Raw genomic sequence first — 20,184 nt, forward strand, 5'->3', positions numbered from 1 at the left:
GACCATCTTATTTGTCTCTTGAGAAATCTATATGCGGGTCAGGAAGCAACAGTGAGAACTGGACACGGAACCACTGATTGGTTCAAAATTGGGAAAGGAGTCTGGCAAGGCTGTATACTGTTGCCCTGCCTGTTTAACTTATATGCAGAGCACATCATGGGAAAGGCAGAGCTAGATGAATCAAAAGTTGGAATTAAGATTGCCGGGAGAAATATCAACAACCTAATATATGCAGATGATACCACTCTAATGGCAGAAAGTGAAGAGGAACTAAAGAGCGTCTTTTTACGGGTGAAGAAGGAGAGTGCAAAAGTTGGGTTGAAACTTAACATTAAGAAAACCAAGATCATGGCATCCAGCCCTCTCTATTCCTGGCAAATAGATGGGGAAGAAATGGAGGTAGTGACAGATTTTATTTTCCTGGGCTCCAAGATCACCGCAAATGGGGACTGTAGCCAAGAAATTAAAAGACACTTGCTCCTGGGGAGGAAAGCTATGGCAAATCTAGACAGCACACTAAAAAGCAGAGACATCACCCTGCCAACAAAAGTGCGTTTAGTCAAGGCTATGGTCTTCCCATTTGTAATGTATGGCTGTGAAAGTTGGACCATAAGAAAGGCTGAGCACCAGATAATTGAGGCCTTTGAACTATGGTGCTGGAGAAGACTCTTGCGAGTCCCTTGGACTGCAAGGCGATCAAACCGGTCAGGCCTAGAGGAGATCAACCCTGACTGCTCTTTAGAAGGCCAGATCCTGAAGCTAAAACTCAAATACTTTGGCCACCTAATGAGAAGGAAGGACTCACTGGAGAAGAGCCTAATGCTGGGAAAGATTGAGGGCAATAGAAGAAGGGGATGACAGAGAATGAGGTGGCTGGATGGAGTCACTGAAGCAGTAGGCGTGAGCCTAAATGGACGCCAGAAGATGGTAGAGGACAGGAAGGCCGGGAGGAATGTTGTCCATGAGGTCACGATGGGTCAGACATGACTTTGCAACTAACAACAACAATTACTTCAGAATCTGAATACCAGTTTCCTAGGAATTCTCTGACTCTCAATACAAAGCAAGATTTTAAGCATAGATGTTGTTGTTGTTGAGTTTTCCAAGTATAGATAGCCAACATTAAATAGGCAAAAATCTAGTTCCTGGAAATCAAGAGAATGATGAACTGGACTGATAAAAACATGCATTTGTTTGTGTGCGCTTTGTATTCCAAAGCCAATTCAGGAAGCTCCCCTTGCTCACTTTCTCCCTCCGCAAGAAGGTTGCTATGGCAAAGCTATTACTCCAGCAAAACGAACCAAGCAAGGGTGAAATGCTGATCCCTTTTCAACTTGATGGGAATCTCTGATATCTTAATGATTATGACCTCATGGAATGAGTGCTTTGAACATTGTGAAGCTTAGCCAAACACATTTGATAAAGTAGTAAAGCTGCTGAAATTCCTTACTGTGGGGTCCTGGAAATTTGCCCTCCTGTTTTGTTGTTCTTCAATTACATTGGCCCAGAATGCAGCCTCTTTTATACAGTGACTTGAAATTTAATTTTGCATTGTCTGACTGTGCTTCTTTTGTGCCTTCCAGTGATTGGCTTCTTGGGGCAGATGTGGAAAAAAGGTGGTGAAAAAATCTTACAGGTAGCCTTGTAGGAATTTTTGTCATAATATTTGTAACTCAAGCCACTCATTTTAAAGGACTCAGTTATATAACTGTTTTTGCAGCAATTAAATGAATCACATGGTCATAGGTGTGGGAGGCTTTTTGCCAGAAACCAGCAAAAACCACCAGAAACCAGCAAAAAGTATTGCAAATTGTGCTAACTTGACCGCAGGATGCTGCAACTAGTTGTAAATGTGAGCCAGTTGCCAAATGTAGTCATGAAACTATGGAGGTGCAAGGGTATCAGCATGGCATTTTATGATAGCCAGAGGTACCCCTTACGAGCCGTTCATAACTCTGACCATTAAACGACTGGTTTATAAGTTGTGGACTGCGTGTATTAGACTATGGTTTCCTCTTCTTTTCAACAGGAAAAAAAAAGATTCAGTGGGTTGGGTTCAGTTTCTCTTTAAATTCACTGAATTGACTGAGTTGCATTTATGGCATTTTTTTTAAAGCTACTATTCTGTGCAATTCAGGAATGTGTAAACTGATGCCCAGTGATGAGGGGATCTCTCCAAAGCCTGCGGTTGGGGGACCTAGAACCAGTGTTGGTGCCAAATAGTAATCTTTTATATAATAACAAGGCATACAAGGGAAGTAACTGAATTAACAATTTAATATTATTACCTTTAAGTCAAAAATGTTATCTTTAATTCTTCTCATGTATTCTCCTCATCATTTTTTAAACTTTCCTCAGCCCACTTTTTAACCACTGCTCTAATGACCACTAAAAAGCCAAGGAGAGCCCTCAATTCATGAGATGTTAACTCCAGCTCCATTTCCCATATAGCAATTAAATTTAATTATATATTTTCCCCTTTGCTTTAAGTAGAAGTGATCATAGATCTATACCTGTAGATACCTCTCTACTCATATCTAGAGAGATGTATCATTATATATTTATATAACTATAAAAAATTATAGGGAATCTTATGCTATCTATCTAATATAGTCCACATAACTTTCCTCTTTGACTGACAGACTTCTTCTAGTTTCACTGCCCTTAATTTTATTGATTTGTTTATGTGAAGAGTGTAGAGGATGGCTTTGAAGGACAGAGGGAAGATCCGTTACTAAGGCAACAATCAGATAAAAGAGGCTTGATCCCAGGGCAAGAAAGAAAATAAAAAGAGGAAGGGAGGAATCACATTTAGTCTTGCAAAATATTGATATTTTATGGTATTAGAGGTATCGTCACAGAATATAAGCTGTTCTGAGTAAAGCTGCCTTTTACAATTGACTGATGGTGAATTTATTAATGGTGATGGTATTCAAGTGGTGCTCTACCAGTAGTTGTTTTGGGATTGCACCCAAAATGCCTATGACTATTGATACTACATTTGCTTTCTTTTATCACAGCTGTTCTATTTCTGTTTGCAGGTCTTTGTATTTTGTTATCTTCTTTCTCTTCTATTTTGGTGTCTCCAAGTACTGGCATAACCACTATCTAGGCTTTTTTCTCTTTCTTATTGACAATTGTTAAGTCTGGTGTGTTATGCAGAAGGTGCCTGTCTGTTTGAATTCTAATGTCAGAGCACTTTAATCTCTGCATTTTCTATTACTTTCTCTATTTTATGGTGTCATAGTTCTTGCTTGCAGGTAAATGGTATTTCTCGAATACCTTCCAATGCAATATTGTTGCTACCTTGTCATGTTGTTGTTTGTACTCAATCTGCATAATCTTGCAGCAGCTAACCAGGTGGTCTACTGTTTCTTCAGCTATTATTGTTATAAAATAAAGACAAAAATTATACAAATACCATAAGTATCAAATATAAAACAAATTATTGAGATTATATATAGTAAAATGTAAAATGTACAAACCATAGACAGAGAGAGAATGAATTTATCAATAGTGGAACTATCTTAAGATGTTATTGGTTCTGTGCGAAGCTGGGTGGCATAACTGGGTCTTGAATAACTTCTAGAACATTAACAGGGATGGAGCTAACCTAACCTTGGTTGGTGAGGTGAATATTCCATAAGGTAGGTGCCATGATAAGGAAGGGTGATATCCTAGACACACCAAATTTAGGTTCCTAGCATAAGATACTTGTAGCATGCCTTCTCTGCCAGATTTAATGGGATGGCCTGACATAATCAGAGAGAGGCAGTCCCTCAGATAACCTGCTACCATGCCATGAAGAGTTTAAAGGTTAACACCAACCCTTTGAATTGGACCCAGAAGCAAACTAGTAGACAATGCAGCTCACAGAACAGAGGTGTGACGTGTGGTTTTCTGGGAACACACATAAATGTGCTGCTGCATTCTGTACTAGCTGAAGATACTCTTCAAGGGTAGCACATTACAGTAATCTAACCTAGAGGTAACTAGGTCATGAGTGACTGTGAGCAGAGCCTCACAGTCTAGGAATGGGTGCAACTGGTGCATAGCATAAAGCTGTGCAACCCATCTAGCAACAAAGATGACATAATCCTAAAACTGATAGGCCCCAAAGCTCAGTCTTGCCAGGGTTCAGCTGAAGCCTATTGTACTTCATCCAGACCCTCACAGCCTTCAGGCACCAGGATACGATATTCACAGCACTGCTTAATTTGCTAGTGGCTGTGATATATAATTGGGTATCATCAGTTTACAATGGCAATGGATGAACTCACCCAGCAGCCTCATGTAGATGTTAACTAGGAGAGAGCACCATAACCTGCAGCACTCTGGGCTGAGGGTTGGACCTTATCTCCCCAATCACCACTGACTGAGACCAATCCTGCAGATCCCATCTCTCCTCCAGAAAGCAGTCAAAAGTCCAAAAGCCCTGTCAGATCCAATAACCAATGATTCAAAAAAGCCACTGGCAGAAGCCAGGATAACTTAGCAGGCACAGCTGGCAAAACACTGTGGAAATGCCATAAAGCAACAATGCAGCAAAGTAGCAAACATGGCAAAGCAACAACTCCACTACAGCACAGTCCACTCCTCCAACCTTTCCACCCAAACAGGTAGGAAAAAAAAATCCTCCTTCACCTTGGTAAGCTCTACCAAAAAACATCTTCACATATGCCACAACAAACAATCAAGAGGACAGCCTGAACTCAGTTCCCTCTCTTCTGCCATCTTATCCAAAATTATTTAATCTCTACCTCACACAAGCTCAGACATCTAGCTCTTGCTTAGTATTATCTGGTTGGCTTAAGCACTCTGAATACACTCCTTTCCCACTCTTCTCACTTTCTGGGAGGTTCCAATGACAGTTGAGAAGGCAGGACTGGTAGAAGTTGCCTTTTGACCAATGTTAAGTAGGGAGATGAGCTCTTAATATTGCAGCAATAGGTTGGAAAGACACCTTGGGAAATGGTTATCCAAGCCTCAGGGAGAACAAAGGGTAATTATACTTGGTGGAGTAATCTGTTTCCCAAAAAAAGATCCAAATCTACTCCTTTGAGTCTCCAGATAAGAAAAAGAGGGAGGAGATGATGAGATGAACCTCAGTCCTAAACAGGGCAAGCCATTGCCAGCAATACACAACTCAAGGAATAAATAGCCTGATGTGGTTAAGAGAATTCTGTGTTCCTATAACACAAAACAACCCTTACATAGCTATTTTTTAAAAAAGTCTTCTTTACAAGCAATACTGCTTTCCTCTTTCAGGCTGATCTTTATATTTATTTGATAGTTTGCTATGTTGAGTCATAGACAAGAACAAGTTGACCTTGGCTGCTGGATTTGACTAATGAGAGATGACTGTTCTACAGGAAAATGTGAATGTGGCCGGTGTACATGTTTTCCTCCTGGAGAGTCCAAAATATATGGCAAGCTTTGCGAGTGTGATGATAGACAGTGTGAAGACAATGATGGCAATGTCTGCAATGGTAGGTAAATTTTAATATGGATTTCAGATGAAGTAATGTTGTGGTTACTGTGCAAATTTTTTCCCCTGGTTTGGAATTATTGTGATAATATAAAGTAACCATTTTAAGAGGCAGGAATGTATGTACAGTATGGAGGTAGATAGGTATCTACCATGTGCATTTTTCTTAAATGAAATAAATAATTGATCTAATATATATCTATGTTCTGTAAAATAAACAATGTAAACAAATGGTTTTGTTTCTAAAAATGTAAAATTATTTGAAAGAAACAGGAGGAATTGACTCAGAATCTATCATCTGAATTAAACTAATGGGCCACCGTATGCTCAGTGATTCACGTCTTGGGGAAACAGAAGGAATAGCAAAGATGAGGGCATATGAGGTCCTGTGCTGTGCACTTCACCAGCTATAAACTTAAAATTGAAATTCAGCAAAATGTCCCTATTCCTAAGAAATAGTATCTGGAGTCTCCTCTATATTAGTTTGAATATCACATTCATGTGTGCCAATGGGAGACATAAATATTTGTATGCATATTCTTTCCATGTTTCTCAACATCTCAACATCTGGAGCCATTCTTCTGAAGGAAGTGCCAGAGCCTTTCTTGAAATGGTATTTACTCTACTGCCTTAAACCTAGATGAGCCTTTGGGGTATATTAAATAAAACATACTTTGCATGTATTTAGAAGCACTTTGTTGTTTGTAGTGAATACCTTGTTTTCAGGAGTAAATATTGGTGGAAAAGGTAGGGTGTTAGGCTGTGCTCCAGTGATTCCTGAATCAAGCTTAAATAGACTCTACATTGGATATCCATGAGTTATTACCTGCAGTTGAACCTCAAAGCTACACAAAATGTGATATGATTTCTAATTAAGTGCTCATCTATATGTCTATGGAGATTCTCAGTCATCCACATCATGGTTGTCCCAAAGGTGTTTTTTTCAAAAGGCAACTGAACTTTGTTTTTCCTTGAAGATGTTTCGCTTCTCATCCAAGAAGCTTCTTCAGTCCTGACTGAATGGTGGTGGATGGAAGGATTTATATTCCTTGCAGTCATCTGGTCTTTATCACTCTTTCTGAGAGTCATTGAGGCCACTTGGAGGTTTCATTTGGGCCTTCAGGGTCATCAGAATAGTGCAAATGGGTATTCAGCAGTCTTGGAACTACTGAAGGGACAATGTTGTAATCAGGAGATAAGTGGTGACTGAACAGCCCTCTCTCAACAAAGAGGGAAAGATAAGACACCATCTGTCTCCTGTTTACAACACAGTCCTTTCAGCAGTTCCATACGTGCTAATGAACAGATGACTACAAAGAATATAAACCTTCCACCCTCCACCATTCAGTTAGAACTGAAGTTTCTTACATGAGAATTGACACATATTCAAGGAAAAACAAAGTCTAGTTCCCTTTTTATAGTTCATCAATGGGGAATTTGTGAGCGTATTGTTGTTGAGCTACAGTTCCAAACATTCGTCCTTGTTCATCTCGTTGAGACTGGTGGAAGATAATTCACCAGGTTTGGAAAAGCATATGTTCATTAATCCTTTTGTAATTGTAAGTCAATGAAATCAATAAAGAAGCTAAAATGATGAGCAGGCAGTGGTCATGCTGGTTGTGGTTGATGGGAATTGTAATTTAAAACGTCCAGAAAAATACTGTATGCTGATATGAACAATAGATTCAATTTCCCCCTGCTTTTTGGGTGGGTGGGTGGGTGGGGGAGATAAATGTATAGAAATTTTGAGAAAGGTAGGATTTTTTATTATTTAAAATTATTTATTTCTTCAGAAGCTACCAAAAGCCAAACAAATGTATATTGGTCAAGAATAGCCTAAAAAGGAGCTATGTTTGCCAGATACTAGAAATTTGTATGATTCTCAGTTCCTGATGCACGCACCTCCGCTTCAGTTTCAAATAGTTATGCTAACCAGAAAGATAGAATCTCAGAATTGTAACGGTTTAGGGGAAAAAGTGTACTAGAGTAGAAATCTTAAATACAAAAATCAAATTCTGCATGAGATTGAGATCAGCCCTACAGTGGTTTAGCATTACATATCTAATAATTCAGACCTTTATTGTAGATCCGCACCTGAATTTTTGCACATGAAAATACTCAGGGAAATTTAGGATAGCTTTATGTATCCTTTCAGCACTTAGAATATTTTACCTATTTGCTGTTGTATATTGGACTTACACAATTCCAGCAAAAAAAAAATCCCATCACATTTATTATACCATTAATCAGATTTCTTAAAATATCTACTACTCATTTATACTTTGCTTCATATTTGGGCAACAAAAATACAAACTTACAGGGAAAAAATGCCCATTAAAAAAAAGTCTTTTTCAATATAGAAGATATTGGAAAATCCACCAATTATATTGAGATGCATAGGCATAAAACTTATTTTTTTTCAGGCTGCTTCTAGCTATTTAGCATCAAGTTATGCTAACCTCAACATACAGTAATTTCTTCTGCAAATGTTAACAAGTAGTGGAGTTCAGCTCCTGATGATTTCATGGGAATGAGTTAAAGCTAGAAGTGATCTTGGAGAACTGGTAGGAAGACTATTGAAAAAGTAAATGGAGGTGGAAGTGAACTGAATAGTTATCTTCTGCTTGTCTCACTAGCAGAGATTGATTTATAGCTCATATATTTACCAACTCTAGGCTGAGGTAAATATAAAGAGAAAATATGATGGATGAGAGCATCCATGATCTTACATACTTGCAAGGGCTTAAAAATGCTACTTTCCATCATTGGATAAAGAGAAAGATTCTCAGCAAGATCTGTCACCCTTCTAAGAAGGGAAAGCAATTGAAGACCTACATACCTTGTTCTGTTCTGATCACACTCTAAACTTTATTCACTTAAACTGGTGCCCTTGATTGGAATGGAACTTATTTCCTCATGTTGCTTTCTCCTTCTCCTTTATGAACTGAATGCAGAAAAAAAGTGCTGTGATATTCAAATTTCTCATGGAAATAAAATGTCCCAGGAGACTCAGCGGGAAAGAAAGTTTGCCGTGATAGGAAATAATGTAGGGTAGTTAAATAATATGCTTGATAATGTAAACTGTCTTTTCAGCATTTAGAATATTTTACCTGAGCTGACTTGCCGTTTATTTTTTCCAGATACTTTTGGAGATTTAATAATTGCCTTGTTAGCTAATCACTTTTAAGATGACATAGAATGAAACATCAATAAAGTCTGTGTAACTCAAATGGAAAACAACCTGCTAGATCCAGTTAAAACAAGAGCCAATTAAAAGGAAACACTAAAAGAAGCATCACAAGGAAATCTAAAAATAAACGAAAGCACAACAGAAATATAAAGAGGATAAAAGATGGGAAAGAAGAAAAAGGTCTTTGCCTGGCATTGAAACAGTACCAAAGTAGACTTTTTGGAGAGCATACACTGTATTTCACATCTGGGATTGGAGCTGAGCTTCACCTTGCATGGTCACCTTTACTTAAGCAAAAAAAAGACCAGAAGAAATGTTGAAATTCTGCTCTCAGGAACTGATAGGTGCAATGTATTTGCTCAGATGTTTGAGAGTGACTCAGGCAGGCCCAAATTGGGTGACTTTATCTGTCTCTCTTAGTTACAATGGTAGAAAAATTGGAAAGGGAGATTCTATGTATATTGCCATGGGGAAAAAAAAGTCTGGAAATAAATCGTTCTAGATCAGGGGAGTCAAACTGGTGCCCCATGGGCTGGATGTGTCACGTGCAGGCCATGGCCACCCAGCTCTGCAAAGGCAAAAAACATCACGATGGGTCACAATACATCACGTGACACTATCAAGTTTGACGCCCCTGTTCTAGATTGTTTTAAAACAGTATTAAATACATTCTCAATGACAACCCCATAAACAATAATTCACAGGGAATTTCCAAGGTAGAAATCATCAAAGCCAGAAGTTCTTAATCAAAACAGCACCATTATTTTATTATTATTATTAATTTAATTTGTATACCGCCCTTCTCCCGAAGGACTCAGGGCGGTGAACAGGGCAATAAATACTAAAATACAAAGTACAAAAATTAATAGCTGATGTACTCATTTAAGATGAATACAACTTAGAGAAAACAGGCAGAACATAGCTTCCCGATATTTTCCAGCCTTTTTAACCAGCAGCGACCATAGGAAGTGTGTGCATTTTCTTCCGTATAATGAAGTAAGATGAAATATGTGTGGATGGGTTTCTTTCTAGTTTTCCCTTGTATTGTGACCGGGTACATTTGTAGGTATGTGTACCCTGAGAAGCACATGCTCCTTCCTAGCTTACCCAACCAGGAGGGAGAAGAGGCAGGACTCAGAATAGAGCAGTTGACACCTTGCCCAATTGCTTCTCCAATATGGCAACATTGGGGATGTGTTTTCTCTCCAGACCCTCTCTGGATTTGGCCTACCTTTGAGCCTGATTTTTCTCTTGCCAATTTGTCTCAATGGACCAAATGTAAACCCATTCTATTTGGTCTTCAGACAATTATCCTGTTGATGGACAGACAGACAGAAGATTGCCTATTTGTTTGTCAGTAGGCAACTCCCTGAAAACAGAGTGTAACCAAATTTGGTTTAGTGGGAGGAGGAAACAAAAATGGTCTGTATCTGGCTAGAAGCTTTAGAGGAAAAGCAATCCAACAAGCATTTGCATCCAAGAGAGAGAGAAACAATTGAGCATCAACTCAGAAGACTCCTACCAGCTCCATTCCTAAGCCTTCTACCTCCTCCTTCCTGATCATATGACCCAGAGTGGAAGTGCTATTAAAGGATTGCAAAGAATTTCAGAAATCATGATCTGCAGACTTTCCTTATCTTGTTTTTCTCTAATCTGGAGTCACCTACAGTAGGATTCCACAGCTGGAAGTACATTGGCAAGGATGTTTTACAGCCAGATGATTTCTCAATGACTTCTGATATAAAACAAGCATTTTCATGAGTGACAGAACCTCCCTCTCCAAAAGAGAGTTAGTCATGACTACAATTATCCATTAAAATTGTGACTTCCAGTTGGAAGAGGTTGCCTACCTCTGCTTTGGGAGTAGTCTATATAGCACTTTCAGAGGAGGCTAAATACCACTCACCTTGATGGACAAATCATCCACTTAACTATATTGGCACTTCATCTAAAATAAACATTAAGCTCTTCGCTACATCCAGTCTTTTGAAATGGCTAGGCGAAATGAGACCTGCATATCTGCAGTTTTATATGGATGCAAATAAAAAGAGAACTGAAGATCAGCCAAATATTTTCTCTCTCTCATACAGCATCTTTGCAGTGCTATATCACTTTTCGTGTATTTCTGTTCTTGCTTCTGAACTGACTAATTCCTCAAGAGAGAAATTGGGGGTGGGGGGTGGTCTAAAAATGGCAACTACTGAGATTCTGCTCTCTTTGCTTGTTCCTCCCTGGTCGCATTGCTTTCTCTGCTGGAAAAACAGTAAACAACAAAACAAAAGCTCTTTACTGATTGCCTACAAGAGAGGAATGCTAGCAAGGAGTGATGATGTTTTCTCTTAAGAATAGAAGGGATATCCTTGGGACTACCAACTGTGACATGGTAGAAATTTCCTCTTAGGAGAAATTGTATACTGCACAGCTATGGAGAAAATAGCACAAGTCTAGCTTCATTGCATTCTCTGTGAAACAGCTGATGGGGCAATTAACCACTGAAGTTAATCAGGTGAAGTGCCAAAACCACTGGGAGATACAGTACATGGTATTGTAGAGATATGCAAGGATCTGGTCCTTATATGGGGAAGAGCCCTTTATTTTCAAGTGTTTTCACTAAACAAGCTCATTTTAAATAGCACAGAGAAGAAGGAATATGATAAGGCCTTGCATCATATGCCTAAAGTGAAATCTCCCCACTAATTATCCATCTTAATCTATCTTGCAGGGAGAAAGACAATCCTAAATCTCTATAGGAAGGGTGGGGCAAGAGAATAGATTTCAGATTTTCCTATTCAGCTATTATTCTCCAATTCAGGCAGGCTGTGATCATCTTCCCTTTTGGCACAATGCAAGAATTAGAAATCCATTCTGAGATAGGCAAAAATACAGCAGGTTCATCTACTTCATTTGAATAGAGATCCTTACATCTTCTGTATGCTACCTTTTCTGAAACCTGCAAGAGAGACAGAATGTTTTCTCTTTACAGATTGTTACAAACTGTTACGTGCAGTTGCAACGATTTTTGGTTTGGCTCAAGCACCCACTTGGAGATAAGACCATTATCCTCCAGGAGAAGATCATGCAACTTTCTTGCAAATAAGAATTTCATCAGGGGCTTTTACACTCTCAATGGGTCTGGACAGCTCACAAGGATCAAAGAAATTACAATAAAATCAATAAAATCTAAAAATTAAAGACAAAGTTGCATTAGGAGTTTGAACAAGATTTCTGGCAAGCCTACTGACATTTAGCAGAAAGGCCTTTTCTTCTAACTTCTTCTAACATGACAGGAAGCACAGTGCTGGGAGGGAGCAGGTGCTGTAGTGGTCCACAGCCTGTTGGGAACTGAGCCACCAAAGTGGCAGGCAAGCATGTGAAGCTTCATTTGTGCATGCACAGGATTTAGGTTGCATGTGTGAAACCATCCCCCCCCCCGCTACCAAAACTTCAGAAGCCACCACCACTGGTACGTGCAACCAAAAAGGTTGGGGACCCCTGGCCTAAACCATCTCACATCCTTAGTATGAGGTGGAAATAGACACAGATTCACAAGCACCTCCGAAAGGACAAGGTGACTAAACTCCTCTGCCTATTAAAGTCCCTGCCTAGGGATTCTCCTTTTATCTAGATCACGGGACCTGTTCCTGCGGTCGTTGCATTTGTAAGGATGGATGGTTTGGAAAATTGTGTCAACACCCAAGAAAATGTAACATGGCGGAAGAGGAGAGCAGAAGTTTCTGTGAATCAGCCGATGGCATATTATGCTCAGGAAAGGGTAAGTAGGTGAGGAACTGATGATGTTTCAAATGGCCCTGTTCCAGAAGATTAAAAAAAGTACAACTTGTGCTTCACAACTTGAGGCACTTTCTTTGGTAATCCCTTGCTGTTAAAAAAATGCTTTTCAAAATGTTTATAATACAGAAAATTCTTGTGGTGAAGCACTCCACATTGCTTTGAGAAGCTTTGCCCTCAGGAACTATTTACCAACAGCATGCAATTCCATTTGGTGATCTCCTTGTGGGTGTATATATCAATATGGGGTCATTGTGTATTATGGGATATATTTTAGCATTATGTTTTAAGTGCTACTAGCAGCAGGTGACTCTACAATTGCTAAACATCTAAGAAGGAAATTTGCTATTGAGCAGAATGGAAAAGTTCTTGTCCACCTCCTACATGCCTTCTCTTGCACTGTTCGTGCAATTCATATTAATCAAATTTCATTCAGTTTCTTTATTTTAGAGCTTTTATAAGGTAGCATGTTGTACTCATCAGCTTTCATTGTAAATGGTATTTTGGTCCTAGTCTTTGAAGATCAGAGGTATTTCCAATAATAAGGTTCAGGGTTATGCCTTGATGGTGAATCCAGGGGAGAAGAAAGAATCTGAAGTAGAAGATGAAGTGATATTTTTATTTTTTGTAGAATAAATCCAGCCACACATACTTCATCTATTTAGTGAAGATGCTTAACCTAAGAATATAGAGTTACTTCCATCCTTCCTCAAATGTTTTTGGAAATTGGAGTAAATAAAGCAGCATTGCAGGATTTGATTATAATTTCTATGAATGTTGCACATCATCACAGCATACCTATCCTTTTCTGCTTTATTTATTGTAAAGTGTGTGTGTTTGTGTGTGTGGCTGTATGTGATTTTTTTTTTTTACAAAATATCATATATTTTTACATGATTTGTCCAAAAGGAGGTCCAGGTTCTAGGTAGTGCTGGAGACTAAAACATAAGAAGAACAGTTATAGGAATTGGATATGTCTAGTCCAGGGGTCAGCAACCTGAAACAGTGAAAGAGCCACTCAGAACCGGTTCCCTCACAAAAGGAAAAGCTGGGAGCCGCAAAATGTGTGCGCATTTGTGTACATGCGCGCATGCGCAGAACAGGGTTTGACTGAAGAGTGGAGCCAAGGCGAGATATGCACCTACCCCGCATATTTGAATTGATTGGTTGAACTTTTTTAGTCCCACTTTTTTTTTTTGGACTGCACATGGCAGAGGACTAGGAGCCGCAGGAGTCGGCTGAAAGAACCGCATCCGGCTCTGGAGCCGCGGGTTGCAGACCTGTGGTCTAGTCTAACGAAAAGAAGGACTAGGGGAGACATGATAGCAGTGTTCCAATATTTGAGGGGCTCCTACAAAGATGAGGGGGTCAAACTATTTTCCAAAGCACCAAAAGGCAAGACAAGAAACAATGGATGGAAACTAACCAAGGATAGAAGCAACCTAGAATTAAGTAGAAATTTCCTACCAGTGAGAGCAATCAACCAATGGAATAGCTTGCCTTCAGACGTTGTGGGTGCTCCATCACTGGAGGCTTTCAAAAAAAGATTAGACAACCATTTGCCTGAAATGGTATAAGGTCTCTCACATGAGCAAAGGGGTTTGTACTAGAACTCCAAGGTCCCTTTCATCTCTATTATTCTATATTCTATGTTCTAAATTTGATTCTCCAGAAGTGAGTTGAGACTTTGTTACACAATAGGGAGGGAAATAATTTAAAATACCCAGAGTTTTCTCAGATACAGGTAGTCCAAAATCTCTGTTGCTAAGTGAGACTTTTTGTTAAGTGAGGTTTTGGCTGATTTTATTACCTTTTTTGCCACAGTTGTTAAGTGAATCACTGCAGTTGTTAAGTTAGTGACATGGCTTTTAAGTGAATCTGGCTTCCTTATCGACTTGGCTTGTCAGAAGGTTGCAAAAGGGGATCACATGACTCCGTGACACTGCAACTGTCGTGTGAATTGGTTGCCAAGTATCCGAATTCTGATCCTGTGACCTGAGGGGAATTCTGCAATGATTGTAAATGTGAAAAATGGTCATAAGTCACTTTTTTCAATGATGTAACTTTGAACAGTCACTAAATGAATTGTTGTAAGTCGAGGGCTACCTGTACTTAAAAAAGTCTGCTTCCCATTGGGTTCCTTCTGATTCACTATAAGTTCTTAACTCTTTTGCTAAAGAATTCTCATTTTTTCTCTAAAATAAATATAAAGGAATGTACTTCTTTAAAAAAAACACAAAAATATTCCTATTGAAAGTCTAGAAATTGCTGGGCACATCATCCCATTCAGCAACCTGTTTCCTTCATGGTGCAGCATAGAGGAGGGATCCTATGGTGTCTTATTTTCCACCTCTCTTCTACTGTTATTATGTACATCAGTAGGTTAATAAAGTCAGAGTAAATAAAGGCCATTTCCTGTGGGACTATCCATGCTAATTATCCACAGTATGGACCTAGAAAGCTGGGTCTTTTTGAAATAGAAATCGAGTCAATGCAAATTTAGCCTATTTCTGCTTTCTCTTATTGTCCCTCTGTTTTTGTCGCTCTTTGGACTCATTGTGCTAGTTGTTTTTTATTTTGCTGAGGCTTACCGCATAACTATCAGGCTACATTTGGGGGGTAGCAGAACCAAGTGATAGATAGCCCTTGTTCAGTGATTATTCAAAGTTCTGATGACACTGAAAAAATCGATTTCTAATTGTCCTTGAAGCTGCAACCATTACAGTGTCCCTACAGTCATGTGATCACATTTATATTTATAAAATATAAATACATACATTTTAAGAATAAAATGGGCACTCAACTGCAATACAACTTCATTTTTGGATGGCAATTTTATTTGCTAGTTGGTTTTGCAGAGTAAACCTAGCTATGTGGCAGCATCTAGCTGACCTTGGAAAAACTAAACTGCGACCTTGTCTGAGTATGGAAACAAAGTAGGATTGGCCTGGTTACTAGATGGAGACTCCAGGAAATAACAGAGATTTGTGTTAGATGGAGAGAGAAACATACTAGATAGAGGAAGGCAATGGGAAACTGCATCTGTTACTGTCATATGGAAACTAGTGAAGTCATCAGGAGTCAAACTTGATTCAAAGATGATCTGGTATCTCTACACATTGTTTGCTATTCACTGGGATTTTAGGATATCTGCACACCTGTTCAAATCATTAGTTTGAAGTCAATTCTTGAATTAACTCTGAAAAATATGGTGCTTAAAAAGACGGACTTTTGGGTTCAGTATGGCATCGGGTAAAACACAGTTGATAGATTGAAACCACAGACATTTGGTGTTAATGCCCAACAATTAATGCCCAACTGTTTGTACTCTGGCCTGGGGGAAAAAGTGCTCAAAAGAAAAGCAAGTGGGATACGTGAGCAGCATGGTATTTCCACAGAGCTATAGACAGTCCAGTGAGAACTGTTCTTATTACCTCACTCTGTTTTTATTCCTTGATTACATCTCCGTAGTTTCAGTAACCTTGGGGTTTTGTCCTTTCTCTTCCCTTTACCTTTGCTAAATCTTCTCACAGCCCTTCATCCACTCTCCCTTAATCCCGCAGAGAAGGATGACTTCAATTTTAGAGCTTTGGAACCAAGACAAAATGTCCTTCCAAGCAACCCCTGATTAAATCAAAATGGAGGGAAATCATTATAGAGCATCCTAAAAAAACCTTTAAAGTTAAAGCTCTCCCCATCCCCCCATTGAACATCCTTCTTACCAATAGGCTTTTATCACAATGAACTCCTTGTAGACAATCATTTATTGATAGGCACTGATTACCTAAGATGTCCTGTGCCTGATTCTGCTCTTCTCTGAGTGCCAGTAATATTTTTTCTGTGCTTTCAGGTTCCTGTCACTGTGGAAAATGCATCTGTTCTTCCCAGGAATGGTACATTTCAGGAGAATTCTGTGAATGTGATGACCAGGATTGTGACAAATATGATGGCCTTATTTGCACAGGTGTTGTATGATCTCCACAGTCAACCTATCTGCTGTCTGAGGAGACACAATGGGTCTTAGCTGCTCCCAAAGCATTGCATGGTCTCACCCATCCAACAGCCTCTTGAGTTCAGAGCAGGTGCTATAAACTAAGACGCACAGGACCCTTAATTATTTCTTTTGCAATTATTACTTTGGAAAAGTAAGATTTCTAAACAAATGAGAAGAGATACTTTCAAAGATAGTTTTTCTTCATGAGTAAGTATGTCAAGGGTCCCCAGCCCCCAGTTTATGGAACAGTACCGGTTCTTGGCATGCCAGCAACTGGTCTGCACAAACAAGCAAAGCCCCATCCGCGAGATGCAGGCAGCACACAAAACCATGCACCCTCCGGTCCACGGAAAAACCTCTCTCCACGGAACCGGTCCATGATGTCCAAAAGATTGGGAACCTCTGGACTATGTGTATGAAGCAAAGTTTTAAAGAGTCAATAGGACAGCTCCCCCCTTACACAAACACACACACACAGAGAGAGAGAGAGAGAGAGAGAGAGAGAGAGGGAGAGGGAGAGGGAGAGGGAGAGGGAGAGGGAGAGGGAGAGGGAGAGAGAGAGAGAGAGAGAGAGAGAGAGAGAGAGAGAGAGAGAGAGAGAGAGAGAGAGAGAGAGAGAGAGAGAGAGAGAGAGAGAGAGAGAGAGAGAGAGAGAGAGAGACCTTCTGTACCATTTCAGGGCACCCATCCAAGTGTGAGCCTGTTTGAATTTCCCTGAATAGTAGTTGACACTTAGAATGTTGTAGCAGACACTTAGAATGTTTCCCATTATAAAACTGATTTTTGAAAGAGGAAGGAGTTAAGTATTCCATTACACCCGAGAACAGCAAATGACACACAGAGACTATCATAAAGTCTGTCACATCATAAATGTTCACTATTATAAATAGCATATAATATCATATGCTATCATTAATATCACTATCATAAATATTTTTCTGGGCATGTTGAGAAGCCCCTGTGTCAAGTCAGGTTCCAAGTCATTTGGACTTGTCTCAAAATGGTGCAGGCTTTGTTTATCTGGTATTATATTCTTTCCCACTCATGTACAGTATACTGATGCATACACACACACACAATTGCAATTTCACACAATCATAAGTTAAATGGTTAGTGCTAGAATTGGACTGGGGAGATCTGAGTAGAAATGCTATCTGAACTATAAATTTGTGTGAATTACTTTGAAGCAGTTACTACTTCCTAGGGGATCTTACCTCACTTCTTGCTCATCATCAGATCTCCTTAAAACAGAGATACAGAAAGTGTTTAAGGCTTATGTGTGATCTACCCCAATCAGTTTTGTGGCTCTCAGGATCCTCATTTTGAGCAATTTGGAGGGATCTAAAGAGAAAATAAATGCCTGAAGCCTTGAGAGTGCTTCAGTTCAAGCCAGAAGGGGAAATTAGGCAGAAAGAAAAATAAAAGCTATTTTTTGTGATGGTTTACACTTTCACAGAGCAACTCATTTTTAATTTCAATTATGGATAATGTTGTTTTGTTCCAGGAAATGGCATATGTAGCTGTGGAAACTGCGAGTGCTGGGCAGGTTGGACTGGAAATGCTTGTGAGATCTGGCTTGGAAATGAATATCCTTAACATTGCCATGAAATGCTGAACACTGATGGATATGTGGTGTAGAATAAGGCTGCTAGACTACATAAATGTAAGATGAACACAACCCCAAAAAACCCCCTACCCATCCTAATCAATCAGCTCAGTAAAATATTTCTTAAAATATAAGAGCACTTCTGTGTGGCTCTGTTGTTCTAATTCTGCGTGTATATTCTTTCTCTGGGTGTGCCTCTCCCTCACTTAGCTTTTAAGTGTGCTACAAATGAGACAAGATTTATTATATATTGTACTTGGATGACTGAATATAAGCTTCCTAGTAAAGGAAGAACTGTTTTAAATGAAATAATTCAAAATGGTTTAGGATTATGCAAAATGTCTGAATTGGTGACAGTGATGGAGGGGATCCTTCTGACTATGGAAATCTGTTCATTTTTCTCTTGAAAACTTTCACATAGATCACTACAAAAGCTGCTTGCTGTTTAGTTTACCACTTACTATCAATCTTCATTCACTTATCTGCAAGACCTGGGGGAAGGAGCTGGATAGAATGGGAGCATTTAAGGACATCCCTCCCTGAATTAAAGCATTGCTTCCTTCCACAGGATTAGCAATAAGATCAAACCATTTATCTTGATTTATGCATCCCCTGATTTTTTATGGGAAAAAATAAAACACCTGAATCTTGAAAAATACATTCTATACGAGTCATTTAGGCACAAGTTGCAAGCATAGAGTGTTTGCTCGAATGCTTGTTTTTCTTAGCATAATTTTATTTCTGTTTCTTTGTCATCTTCACTAACACTGCCATCAAAATGTTTTGGTTATGATTTTGCCAGTCTTGTTAGAACATTTCATTTGGTATGATGACCAACAGGAAGATTTGTGAAGTCATGGACAGTACATGTTTAACCACAACTAGGTGGATTACAAAGTAAATGGGAACAAAGGAGGTCATATCAAAAGAAGAAGAGTAATCTGGCACCAAGACCAGTAATACTGTTGGGCACTAAGCAGCAGAGAAATAATTCATGCTTGACAAGGTGAATATTATTTGTCACTCCTTTTGGTTGGATTAAAAATGCTCCTTTTGATTAAAATATCAAATATATTGGACAATTCTGTTTGGAATATCTTTATTTGCGTATGGGTCTTTGTCCGCACACATGCATGTGTATGTGTGTTATACAGCAGTGATGGTGCAATGATTAGAAAGCAGTATTTCAGGCAAACTCTGCCCACTGCCAGGAGTTTGATCCTGCCTGGCTCAAGATTTACTCAGCCTTCCATCCATCCAAGGTTGGTAAAATGAGGACCTAGATTGTTGGAGGCATTTGCAAACTGCTGAGAGTTGCTGAAGAACACTATGGAGCAGTATATGGAGCAGTATATAAGTCAAAGTGCTATTTCTAGTGCTATTATAAAACTCCAGATTGTCAGAAACTGTTCTCAGCATACAAAAGTAAGTCAGTATCAGCTGTATACACACACACACACACCACACATTTATTTCCCCCCCCCCAAAAAAGCAAAAGAAGATAATATGCATGCTATGTGGCAAACTGATACAAAAGAGGACTTCTACATGGGCATGGGTGTTACCAGAACAATTCGGAAGCTCTTGCGATCGCTCTGCCCACTGTGTTGTAGCACAGGTGTCAAACTTGATTGTGTGACATGACGTATCACAATGTTTTTTGCCTTTACGGAGCTGGGGTGGGCGTGGCCTGTGCATGACTCATCCAGCTCGTGGGCCACCAGTTTAACACCCCTGTGTTTCAGGCATGTTATCATTGCTATGTTCAGCACTAGTCAGTTTGGTCATTATATGATGGCTTAATGATATGCAGAAAGTTTTCTTAGATAATGAAAAGTGAGAAGTCTGTGCTGGAGTAGTCTTACTGCTTCATGTCTCCTGGGTTCATAAATGCATGAATAAGCCCTGAACTGGACAATCTGATAAATTATAACCATATCTAACAATCACCTATTGATTGCAGGTTGCCAAAGGCTAGATCATTCTTTCCTCTCTTTTTTTGTAGCAAGCCTGAATTGGGCTTGTGCACTGCTATAATTAACAGCTGGTGCATTCTCTTTGCTTCTCAAAGCCACATCTATTCATCGAGGAGGTTTATTTTTAAAGTTAAGTATGTG

General features: G+C 39.3%; 1 protein-coding gene across 3 annotated transcripts in view; it reads left to right on the forward strand.

The window, feature by feature from the left end:
* ITGBL1 (integrin subunit beta like 1) overlaps positions 1 to 19,028 on the forward strand; it is a 192,122-nt gene extending 173,094 nt beyond the window's left edge. For 2 of the 3 annotated variants that reach the window (XM_081326533.1, XM_081326532.1), the window contains 4 exons: positions 5,373 to 5,489; positions 12,304 to 12,450; positions 16,318 to 16,431; positions 17,966 to 19,028. In XM_081326533.1, coding sequence (XP_081182659.1) covers positions 5,373 to 5,489; positions 12,304 to 12,450; positions 16,318 to 16,431; positions 17,966 to 18,057 — 470 coding nt within the window. In that variant the 3' untranslated portion in view covers positions 18,058 to 19,028. The remainder of the gene's footprint in view (positions 1 to 5,372; positions 5,490 to 12,303; positions 12,451 to 16,317; positions 16,432 to 17,965) is intronic. The other variant, XM_081326534.1, reaches the window with a different exon arrangement.
* The last annotated feature ends 1,156 nt before the right edge of the window (positions 19,029 to 20,184 follow it).

This window comes from Vipera berus (assembly GCF_964194415.1).
Source record: "Vipera berus genome assembly, chromosome: 4".
In the NCBI taxonomy this organism is placed as follows: Eukaryota; Metazoa; Chordata; class Lepidosauria; order Squamata; family Viperidae; genus Vipera; species Vipera berus.